Below are 11,944 nucleotides of genomic sequence, written 5' to 3'. Positions count from 1 at the left end.
CGGACATAAAGCCCAAAATTTCGGTCCATGTCCGGTATATCACGGCGGACACAAGGGCCTTGCCGGTCTTGGTGTCCGATCACCTGGCGGACATACGGAGTCGTCGAAGTGTCACACCCAGTAGTCCTTGTACTAGGTTGAGTGGTGTCTCTTATGCTTCTCAGTCAACTGTCAGCTCGTCTCGTGTATATCCAGGTATATCCTCAGCAACGGTGAATGAAATGCAAGCTTTGGAAACAGTGGTGGATCCTAGGAAGACTGAAATACAATATCCCGGAGTAATCATGTCACGATCTACTCGTTGCAGCGTTGGGCGTGTGCCGGTTTCGAGGTTGGATCCGTTTGGCGGACACACCGGGGGACGCCCGAGCATAGGTCACTTATGCGGACATAAGCAGCCCAATTTGGGCTGACCGGATCCTAGAGGCGGACATATCCGGTCCAAATGTGTGAGGCCATAAGGGCCGAAAATCGGGCACTTAGGATCAAACATCAGTACCCATATGCCGGGGTCCTCATTGCTTGTACGTACAATATTCTCAGAGCAGAGATGTAACAGATGAACGCTGTTCGTCGTGCTGTGCGTCGAGCACGTCCATCTCAGACACCCCTCGAACTCTGCGTAGTGTTCCGATGGTAATCATGTTATACAGTGAACGTTGGAGCAGAAGACCAGAGTCCCCCTAGGTGTTTCGGCCGACTTCCGGCAGGCTATGTGCATATGCGTGCATTCCTCTTCAGCACATCGTTTGAACTCGATCCAACTCCGGTCTCGTCTTATGATGGCTGAAGCCGTCGACCTCATCGATGAAACTCGATGTTGTACTGTTGGCTGGAGATTATCCAATCAAAAGACCAGGCTTCATGTAGCATGACCAACACGAAGGACGTCCGGTATCGTGTGTACGAAAACATTGACGCCTGTTCCACTCCTGCCGTAGCTCGTCGAAGCGGTCTAACACACTCACGCGGTGATGGACTATGGACGCTATGAGCGGGCTTGCTGCCGGGTGAGCAGTTATTGCTCTGTTGCCGCGGCATACTAAGTTATGATCGTATCGGTGCTGATGATGATATCTATGACAGGACGCCCCAACTACCACAGGAATACCAGCTTTCGGCATTCGTCCTCGACGTTACGATGAATACCGTTGACGTCAATAGCTCGATGCAAAACATGCAGTATGCGTCACTCGCGTATATAAGGCTTCCAGGAATGTGGGAGGAGGGAGGGTCACGAACGAGTCGAAACAAACAATCCCTGCCACACCGAAGTGCATATACCCGTCATGACTGTTCAAACACTCCATATCTTCATCACCGGTGCTACTGGTACGTGCACTAGTGTGTCGTCGTCGTCCGGGACTCTCATCCCGATTCCTCTCCAGGATACATCGGTGGAACCATCCTGACCCGCCTGCTCAAGCATCCGAAGTCAGACTCTTTCAAGATCACAGCCATCGTCCGAAACCCAGAGAAGGCGAAGCAGTTAAAGTCGCTCGGGGTGAAGGTGGAGATTGGGTCTCACAGTGACCCCGAGAAGGTGGAAGCCCTCGCTGCCGAGGCGGATGTCGTATTCGAAGCCGTGAGTGTCGAACTTCCAAGCGAGCCTCTATCAGCATATCTGAATGTGTCCGTGGTGCGAAAGGCTGATGTAGACGATCTGGGAGGCACCCAAGCTGTTCTAAGGGGACTGAAGAAACGTCATGAGAAGACCGGTCAAGTCCCTATTCTGATCCACACGGTATGTAGACACAGGAGGTCCATCTACCATGAGACAGCTGCTGATTTTTTGCTCTCAGTCTGGGACTGGTGAGCCAATCGTCGCGCCCACAGCGTACAGGATGGGGTGGCTGATCGACACTTATAAATAGCCGTCCTTTGTGACAACGCGTCTGGCTTGCACGACTCGAACACTGTCTATTCAGATGCGAGCGTCGAGCAGATCGAGTCACTGGCCCCAAGCCAACCTCACCGCGAGGTCGATCTTGCCGTTGTTGGTGCCGATCAGCAGGGTTCGTATACCTTTCCGTCTTCCGTATCTGTATGCGATGAACTAACAATACCCTCCATCAATGCATAGGTTATCTGCGTTCCTATATTGTACTCCCAGCTCTTATCTGGGGCCTGGCTACAGGCCCGCTGGTCGACATTGGCGTGCAGAACCCGCATTCTCAGCAGATCCCTTTGACCATCAGGTCGGGCCTGAAGCGAGGCAAGGCTGTCATCGTCGGCGAGGGCAAGAACTTCTGGCCAAATGTCAACATCGAAGAGCGTAAGCTCCGTGTTGCAGATGCTTTGCACGGTGTAGTATCTAACAACGCTTTCGACACCCAGTTGGCGACCTGTACATGATCATATTCAACAAAGCATTGAACGACGCCCAGAGGCTCCCACACGGCCGCGAAGGCTTCTACTTCGGCGCGTCTGACGAGCACAGGTTCGCCGACATCTATAAGACGGTCGCAAAAGCCCTTTATGAGGCTGGTAAGGTATCCAGCCCGGATCCAGCCCCCTTGGAGAAGGACGAAGTGGAGAAGTACTTCGGTACCGAACTCATGGCGGTGAGTATAGCTACCCGTGCTGTGCTCATTGATACTGATGCCCTTGTTGACTTGCAGACAACGGTTATGGGAGGGAACTCTCGTTGCCGAGCTGACCGTTCCCTCTCCATTGGGTGGACACCGAAGAAGGGCACCAAAGAGATGCTGGCAAGTATCAAGCCGGAGGTGGAGACTATCCTTAAAGAATCCCAGTGAACAATGGAGGAAACCAGGAAGAAGTACTTCGCGATGTGTAAGATATAATGACCATTCAGTATAGTCGATGATGTTACTCGTAGTTATATACGAGTTGTGTATGGTTGTGTGCGTCGGTTATTGATTCAGGCACTGACCATACCAGTAGTGCCGCTGAAGTTGAAAATTGATCCGCGACATCCTGCGAAGTCTCACGGATCGAAACCGCCGCCGGCGAGTATGTTCGTTCCCTGCGTTCCCTGTGTTACAGCCATTTGCAGATCGATGGGCCCACTTTTTGAAAATCATTTACAGTCGGACCACGTCGGACAAGCAATTTCAAGTCCCCGAGAGACAGAAATGAGACCATCTGGACTTCTCTACCTTCTTCCGACGTCCCTGGCACCCACTCCGACCCACTCCGACTATACGTGGTTTTCTGAATTGATGGTCTATCGATCTGCAAGCGGCTGTATGTCAATGCATTCTATGTAATGCATCCTGACACAGTATTTACCCGCATAATTCCAGCGGGATCATGATACCCATGCGTACGGGTGAGCATTGTCAACATATACATCCTGCATACACCGACGCCCCAAAGCTGTTAGCTGTTGCTAGTCCGTTATGCTCCGCCGCGCCGGACCAAAAATGCGAATGTGTCGGACTTCTGTCTGGTGTGCGTTCGACCTCCACCTTGCTTCCGCAAGGGTGTAACTTCAGGAGACGGTGCTTGACAACTTCTCGCTTCTGCGCAGAAACGGGGAACGTCAAGCCGGTGAGAGCAGGCTTGGATATTCCGCGCCCCTGCAGGGCAGCAGCCTTCAAGTAACCGCTTCTAGATCTGCCGAACTAGCATTGTTGTGCCCTGCCATTGACGGAAGCAATGGCACCATGCATGGCTTGCCAGCGCCTTCTCGGACAAGAAAGAATCCCTTCTCGAACAAGATGTTGAGACCGGTCTCGACAGGACGCATGGTACGGATCCTTCGGTCGTCCATTCACGGGAGGGTCGATGCCATATGCGATGGATATACCGGCTGCTCGTTCCTTAGGCACTCCTATAGGTTGCCTGGTCGATGATGTCGCGCGATCAAGCACATACGACACATTGCCGTATGTGGTGGTACATAGTCATAGGGCGACGGAGTCGATATCCGGAATTGAGCCACCCTTCGAATACGTCAAGGCTCGCACAACAGGACATAAAGCCGCATCCAATTGTCAAAAATTCTAGAGGGAGTGGACCACTGAGGAATAATTTTTATCTCCGATGGTAATATGACGTCTGTCCGAAACGGTAAGTTTGACAGTAGATCAGAAGAAGAACGGCAGTCGGTAACGACTATTAACAGATCCGTGAGGTGTGCGCTTTACAGTCGAATCCTCTTGCAGGGTCTCTTGGTCGGTGTACATGCTACGATTAAGATGCTATTTTGCCAGGTTTCTATGGACATGAATTATCTGTTGGATTCGTCTAACCCAGCTCGGGAGGGTATATGCATGGGTATAGCGGTTCAATCGACGAACACCGACTGGGTTCTCTGCGTCCATGCCATGACACCCGCATATGTTCGGGCTGTACGGACATGCTCCCTTGTCGTTGCCAGTTCCCCGTGTCATAAGCCTGGTTATCTCCTTTCAGGATGTCCGTATTTGCAGAACCCACCGGGATGTCAATGCCCTTGCCATGGCTGGCATGCTACTCCAATAGCGGATCCCGCTCATGCAGTCAAGGTCGGCGGTCTATTGGAACCCCTCTTCATCTAGGTCGCATGTTCACCAGAATCATCATCGACAATTGCAACCGTACAGGTGACGGGATTGCCCCGCTGCAGAAGTACCAGAGAACCGCTGATCGAGAAGTTCAAGGGTTGGCATCACCTCATTCTTTCCCTGACGCGGTTTATCATGGTCATTCTTTGCCATGTTGTTCACACTGCAGTCTGAAGTGACGGGATCACTGTTTGGCACTGGCAAGGTATAAATAAGAGGTGTCTTCCTCAGACACCCCTCACCAAACGATTGCGGATTCAAGTCTCACTCAAGTTGCAGCTTCTAAGACAATGTTCGCCGCCTCTTTTGTCCTCGCCATCCTGGCTGCCCCCTTTGCTGCTGCCGCTCCCACGGACGTGTACGCGCCTCCCATCACCTACCCAACTGCTACCACGGTTTGGAAGGTTGGGCATTCATACAATGTTACCTGGTACGCTAGCCTTTTCCGACATCGCTTCAATAGCATCATTTTGATGGCGGTTGTGTAGGGATGTGTCTAGCCCACCCAGCCAAATCAGCAACCCTATCGGTAGCATTGACTTGGTAAAGGACAATAGGATTGTTATGGGTATGCTATGTATTCAGAAGCCTGTGTGATGCAGTTACTGACTCGGACACGTTAGGTACCCCCTTGGCCACTGGGTTCTCCATTCTTGATGGTATCCACGAGATCACTGTTCCCGATGTTGCCCCTGGCAATGACTACGCCATTGTCTGTGAGTCTAGTCAAAAGGACGATAGCTTCAGAAGCACTGACGAGATTTTATTAGTGTTCGGAGACTCCGGAGATGTCAGTCAACAGTTCACCATCGTTGCTTGAAGAGAACGGCCATGACCCCGTATGTTGCACTAAGAGTATTTCGTAGTACCTCGGACTTGAGTTTCCCCTAGCGCTATGAAGGGTAGTCAATTGTGTTCCACATGGTGCTGAGACAATACAACTGAAGTCTGGCACAGTTGGATATTGAGAATGAAATGAATGCAGGAGAACATTTTCAATCTTATTCGACATTTACCATGTCCGATGGACTGTCAATGCCAACAGATATCAGCCAATTTCAGAATAGTATTCCAGTGAAGATTTCTCATACTTCCGAATGATTGGGAAGTCGCCAACTTGTTAGACAAGCTCCGCTCGTGCTCACTCTATGGATACACAAGACAATGCCAATGCTACTATATACTCTTGGTCTTGTGCTGGGACTACTAGTAGCGAGTCATCGGAGGATGATGCATATTCGTTGATCATTGACAAGCCCAGGTTCATCACCTTCAATATTTCGCTCATTTGAGTCTCATGGAAGGTCACCCAATGCAGTCGGCCTAACTCACTGATGTAATGGTGCGATCAAAATGATACTACACGTAGTGAACTTCTACTCTGGCAAGCTGTGCTTGAAAGGAGTTTCGATTGTTTAACCTAGTAGAGGTAATCTGAGGTCGGAGAACGAGGGGAACCGAGAAACTCACGAGGATAGAGCCGAGTTAGAATAAACTATAGATAGGTGGACGACGCAACTGAGCGGCACTAGTGAATTCGGAGACTGCACATACCTTTGGATGTGGCGAGGTAGACTGTTAACCAAGCGAAGTTACTCTGGCTGATCAATGCTGCAAACTAGGTCATAGTGACTTGAGATGAAGCCCTCATGCAGACGGACAAAGTACTCAACGAGATATATGTAGACCACTGTAATAAGACTACAATCACGTTAATTGGGGCCAAATCATACATCAAGCAATACGCACCAAGTCAGGAATCCCGAGGCAATTGTATATTTTATCAGGTCGTTGATGAAGGAGCTAGAGTTGATATCTTTGAGTGACATGGCACCGTACGCGTGCACCCATCTCACTGACCTGGTGGTAGACAAGCCGTCCCAAGATTTCCTGAGGAAATAGCACATACTTGCCGCAATCAATGCGTCTGTGAATAGGTAGCAGGCGGCACACGCTATGTCGAGAGTCTAGTAGAAGCAGGTGAGGCACCCAATAAACATCAGAATTTCGACTCCCGGATGGGACAGTACCTTGAGTACGGATACTGCGTGAGTCTTAACAATCCAAGTAGCAAAATCAGGTAGATGGAAGCTGTATCAAGGAACTACTAATCAAAACCTTTTACTGGGAATTTCTTGTGAGATAGAACTGATGACTGAATGATGAATGCTATGCAAAGTGCGCACTCAGTCATCCGATATGGCGTGAAAAGTGAAGAGCTCACCTGTCGAACAACCTATGCTAATCGTCTTAGTGACGGGATGGATGCATAGTTCGACGTTTAACACACCTGGACCTCCAGCTGCCAGCAGGAACTGTCACAAGGATTCGACCCATCAGTGCATCTGTACAATGGAAATCTAGACAGATTTCGGCGTGACTAACTAATGACATGATCCATTTTCTCCCACTGTCTAGATATTTTTTAGTAAGGAGTGTTGGATCAAGCCTAGTAAGGTCATCTCACATCTCATGACCCATACAATATCAAAGCTAAACAGAATATCAGCCAGAATGCCCAGCTGTACCAGCGGGAGACTCCCATATGATTGAACGAGAAAAATTGCAACAGCCTGTGAGAAGGAAAAGTGTGAGAATCAGCTCGGATAAATCAATTGTGCGGCATACTGATGGTATCGTCTGCGCCTATTGGGCCACATCTCGGGACCTTTAGCAGGTCCCTCGACAGATGTTGCGGAAACGTACCGCGAGACTCCTATACCGAGTGAGTGAACGCTGATGTGTTTATAGTAGGTTGGCAATGCACCAGTGCAGGCGTGAACAGTTCCTCATGTCACCTCCACACCGCCGAATGAGATAATACCAGAGAGTATCAAAGATGAAACACTGTTGGAGAGTTTCGAGCTGGCAGGTATGACAGTTTACTCTTGTAATTTTGGCACATTCATCATACTTACTGCGAGGATGCTGACGACCTGGAAGTGCATATGTGTTCAACGGCTTCTGGCGAACTCCCAAGAAGAAATGTGCACAAAGGTTCTGAGCTCTCGACTATCCTGCTTTCCAAATCTGTTGAGATAGAATAACCCTTGACCACAGGTGATCCCATGCATACTGACATTGATAATGTCAGCCGATAATGGACCATTGTGTATGATCTTCCGGAGCACGCACACAGTCGATGCAATACCGCCTATAAGAAGCAACCCCAGAGTACTATTCAGGGCGGAGATGATGTTTGCGCTCCTAGCAGTCCTTGAGAGGATTAATGGTAGTGGGCTGCTGCTAATGTTAGCAGGTAAGCAACAATCGCGACCCGTCCTTTTACTCAGTGATGTGGTGGCGTCCTCGCGAGGAAATTGGTCAGAACACCGGCATGGACACAGCAATCCTCAAAGTTCAAGTTAGCAACAGCTCCGGACATAATCGATTGAGTGACCAGATATACTATCCTCCAGCGAACTGTCGATGCCACGAGGGATCGATCAATCATGCGCTGTCAATGATGAACATGAGATTACTAGATTCCTTGACTAGTAATCCTAGCACTTGGGTCACTTGCTGAGTATCAAGGGGCGATGCCCTTACGTTTATCACCTAGTATACGGGCAACTTGAATATTCAGTGGAGAACCAGTCTCGAAGTAAGTACTATTTACGGTGGATCAGTGACATCAGCACTCACCTTCGAGGTGATGGATAGTTTGAATCAGTCAGTCAGTTAGCTACTCGGCTCGCTACTTGACTTTGGTGGAAGGCAGAAATTGTTGAACTAGGCACTGACTTAGCTGCCAGGTTCTAGAACATACCAGAACATACCAGAACCCTCTGGAATATTCTGGTATATTCCATTATTGTACAAGGGCATGGAGCTCATGTAGGTCAGTGACATCATAGGTGGAGCTCAGTAGGATTATAGATATTCCACGTAGCTTAGTCAGCCTATGGGCCACAGTGTATATAAACCCTGCAGCTCTGCTGCCTAATGACAAGGGTCATTTATGCGAGCTTTACCAGTAGCTACAGCATCCACTCAATACAGGTGAGTTGTGTAGGGCACACTGTGCGTGCTGCTGCCTCCATAACTCTTCATCAGGTTATGAGCCCAAGTAGGCAGCTTGTGTCTGCGCGGTAACTCGCTGCAGCGCGTTGATAAGCCTCAGGATCATCTGACCCCCGAAAATGCGGACTCAGCACATCGTACAAGCCCTCCGGAGCTTATTCGACACAGCACTCACACACCACTAGGCTTCTATGGGCTCTAAAGAACTGCTCTATTTAGCTCCGGACTTCCTAGCATCCTCGAGGCGTACACGGACCCATTCCGCGATTTATCTCCGCAAACAGGAGCTCCAGAGCGACTTAACCAACGCAACTTCTAGATGAATTAGCTCCGGGGCCGTGGGCACTTCTATCGAGGGGCATCGTCCTCATGCCCACCCTCCAGCACTCACTCACCCTCGTTTCCGTCAAGATACCGAAGGTGCGGACGTATACGAGTCACCATGAGGTCAGCATCAGTCAGCAAGCGGCCGGAGGTAATTAGCACATGACCGGCGCATCGCACGGAGTGATGGGACCGCTTGGATCAGGTGGCGGAGCATCGAGGCGACCTCTAGGGGCTGGGATGAGCAAGTAGGAGTGCAAGAGAGTCGTATGGTGTATGGTATAGCGGAGGAAAGTGCTGAGCAATCCTGTGGGTAGCGGCATTTATTTGTTATTTATCTCCGGACGGTCGCAAAGCCATTCCTGTAGTATAAATTGTACAAAGTAGCATACAGAAAAACAAGTTTTCGACTTCACCATCTCAGAGAATTAACGTTACGATCTCAGCGACCCGAGAAGTTCGAAAGCGTCGAACTTAGCGATTTATAACCGATCCTAGCTTTGCCAATAGGCCTGACTCGTCGAGAGAAATATCTCCGCCATCGATTTAACTAGTTCCGGTGAGGTTCACATAGCGAAACAAAATTGAGCAACTCTTTCTAGCGCCTTCTACTCCCGTGAGCCCGGACCTACACTCGGTTCTGTGGTTTGCGACTTTGTTTGCGACTTTCCGGAGATAAATACTCCGGAGCGTCCCTTAGTGTTTGTTTCAGGCGTCAAGGTTTTTGTTTTATTTTTCTAGGTCTTCCTACGGACTACCCTACAGCGTCTTACTCCTCCTCTCCCCCTCGAACTATTAAATACCCTTCAGTTGTCTCGGACCGCCTTCACCCATATCACGGGGTTTAGGTTTATTTCTTTTGGTCCTTGGTGATTGTTGTGTGTCAGTGCATATCAGCGTTGCGCCTCGCTCACCTGTGCATCGCCCTATGCGCCCTCACAGGCTGCAGTGTGGCTTGATGCGTAATCATCGCCGTAGGCGCTGTTATCAGCAGCCATCAGGCTTGATGATCGATCCTGGGGAAACTCCCTAATGGAGCCAACAGCATGGAGCAGTGCGCCCTTATCAGGCTGCATAGCTTCGCTGATACTGATGAGATCTCGATACAGATTTCAGATCTCTCAACCGCTCCTCAACAATGTCGAACAACTTGATCGCCGTTGTCCCCGTCCTCGATGGCTCGAACTGGTCACTCTGGTCACAACAGATGAAGGCGTACCTGATGTCCCAAGGCCTTTGGGGACACTGTGACGGTACAATTACTATGCCTGCCCCTGTTGTAACCACCTACAAGGATGGCAGCACCAGTGAAGATACCTCTGCACGAGACGCCTGGAGACTGGATGATACCAAGACAATCGGTACTATTTGTCTTCGATGCTCCCCTGCCATTGCCACCCTTATTCAAAACAAGACGACGGCTAAAGAAACTTGGAACGAGCTTGATGACACATACGGTATCTCGTCTCTTGCCTCTATCTATAACGAGCTGCGTGGGGCGTTAACTACTAAGATCCTGGCCGATCAACATCCCGCTCCCGCCTTTGCCAAGATCACCAAGCACTTTAACGCTTTGGCTTCTGAGAAACAGACCATCCCTGATTGTCTCCAGGGACTGATCTGTCTCAATGCGCTCCCTCCTCGGTATGACTCCCTCGTTCAAGTCTTAGTCCAAGGATCGACATCGACTATGGACATTGACAAAGTCCAGGAGGCTGTTGTCACTGCCTGGGAGCAATCCCAGAACAAGAAGACAACACAGCTAGGTGCGCACAAGATCTCGGCGGTGAAGCGTAAGCCGGGTGATCCCTCCTTCTCTTCGCAGCAGCAGCAGCGCCCTCAGGGCAGCAGCAGCAATGCGTGAGATGGGAAGAAGCGCCCTTATCGCGGCAAGTGCACAGGCAAGAAGCATCAAGGGCAAAACCACGATCATCACCATGCCCATGATGTCCTGATCGCCTCGACCGTCTCCCTTCCTCCTCCAACCATTGCTCACATCCTCGACATTGCGCCTACCGGCAGCAAGACTCGGACGGTTAAAGAGCAAGGTCCGTTCCACCCACCTCCTTCTGCAGATACCAGTCACTACAACAACAAGTGTATCAAGAAAGCCTTCAAGCTCGCGCGGGACCTCGACATCAGTCCAACTGAAGAGGATATCAAGGTCTTGGACGCTCTGGTCGGGCAAGTCGACCCGGACCCAGACGTCGACATGGAGGATGCCGACTCTGTTGCCTCCAGCCGCGCGTCCAAACGCGCTCGCTTTGAAGGAGTCGCTCGCGCGGATGACGCTGTGGACAGCGACCACGATGATAACCAGTCTATCAACTGGGGTAGTGACAAGGACCAGGGGGAGACTGTCAGTCTCAGCGACGAGGAAGACCTGGACTGCCCTATCGCGGAGGCTGCTGGCTTTGACCAGAATGCCTTTATTGACAAGCACTACTTGTACGTGCCATCTTCCCCTTTACAGGACTCCACTGACGCACCATCACAGTTAGGGCAGCATAGTGTAGATCTTAATTTAAGTCCTGTAACGTTGGCATTAATATATTGCACTCATGCGCAAACTTATGCTGCGTTGTCAGCAGAACTTGCGATTGATATAATACCACCTAAATATCTCTAAGCGGTGCAGTCGTCAAGTTCCCCAAGAGAATGCTGGATTTGTCGTTGGTCGAGCAGTTCCCCTGTGTTCGATGAGGGAGAGTATAGGCTTTATAGAGGTTAAATCTCTTTGTTTCAATCTCCAGATAAACAGGTGACCAGAGGTCTACGGCTAGACTTCCAACACCAAACCTAGACTGAAGTATTTCTCACGGTAGAGAAACAGACTAGCTGTGGCAGACAGCAGACAGTACTGCAAGTCCTTCCCTTCTCTGAGGTATCACAGATAGCTTAAGTCCAGACTAACACTGCTTGTTCCAGCACTTTGTGGAACCAAGACAGTACAGATGCACACAGTAGTACAACTGATTCTGAGGCTGACTTGAACCAATGAGGCTCTCTGGTATTTAGAGGGTCTCTTATTATTATTGGTCGTCTCTCTAAGACTGTCTACTGAGCTCCTTATATACCCTACA

General features: G+C 50.0%; 3 protein-coding genes across 3 annotated transcripts; all 3 read left to right on the top strand.

The window, feature by feature from the left end:
• Positions 1 to 1,289: 1,289 nt before the first annotated feature.
• Positions 1,290 to 2,826, top strand: GLOTRDRAFT_140428 (NAD P-binding protein; the record flags this gene model as incomplete). Its single annotated transcript, XM_007870874.1, has 8 exons — positions 1,290 to 1,332; positions 1,389 to 1,585; positions 1,649 to 1,744; positions 1,803 to 1,812; positions 1,875 to 2,015; positions 2,084 to 2,275; positions 2,338 to 2,564; positions 2,622 to 2,826. The coding sequence occupies 8 exons, from the start codon at positions 1,290 to 1,292 to the stop codon at positions 2,757 to 2,759; spliced, it is 1,044 nt and encodes a 347-aa protein (XP_007869065.1). The 3' UTR covers positions 2,760 to 2,826.
• A 1,978-nt stretch (positions 2,827 to 4,804) lies between these two features.
• On the top strand, positions 4,805 to 5,334 carry GLOTRDRAFT_46429 (uncharacterized protein; the record flags this gene model as incomplete). The annotated part of the gene is made up of 4 exons (XM_007870481.1): positions 4,805 to 4,944; positions 5,003 to 5,082; positions 5,138 to 5,230; positions 5,285 to 5,334. 4 exons carry the CDS (start codon positions 4,805 to 4,807, stop codon positions 5,332 to 5,334), a joined length of 363 nt encoding a protein of 120 aa, XP_007868672.1.
• Positions 5,335 to 10,011: 4,677 nt separating this feature from the next.
• GLOTRDRAFT_17699 (uncharacterized protein) lies at positions 10,012 to 10,599 on the top strand (the record flags this gene model as incomplete). Its single annotated transcript, XM_007870465.1, has 3 exons — positions 10,012 to 10,318; positions 10,351 to 10,361; positions 10,423 to 10,599. Coding segments are annotated over 3 exons (495 nt in total), but the record flags the coding sequence as incomplete, so codon positions are not given.
• Positions 10,600 to 11,944: the final 1,345 nt, after the last annotated feature.

The sequence above is a fragment of the Gloeophyllum trabeum genome, assembly GCF_000344685.1.
Source record: "Gloeophyllum trabeum ATCC 11539 unplaced genomic scaffold GLOTRscaffold_00012, whole genome shotgun sequence".
In the NCBI taxonomy this organism is placed as follows: domain Eukaryota; kingdom Fungi; phylum Basidiomycota; class Agaricomycetes; order Gloeophyllales; family Gloeophyllaceae; genus Gloeophyllum; species Gloeophyllum trabeum.
Note: the sequence above shows the minus strand (reverse complement) of the source record. Positions and strands in the feature narration are given on the sequence as shown.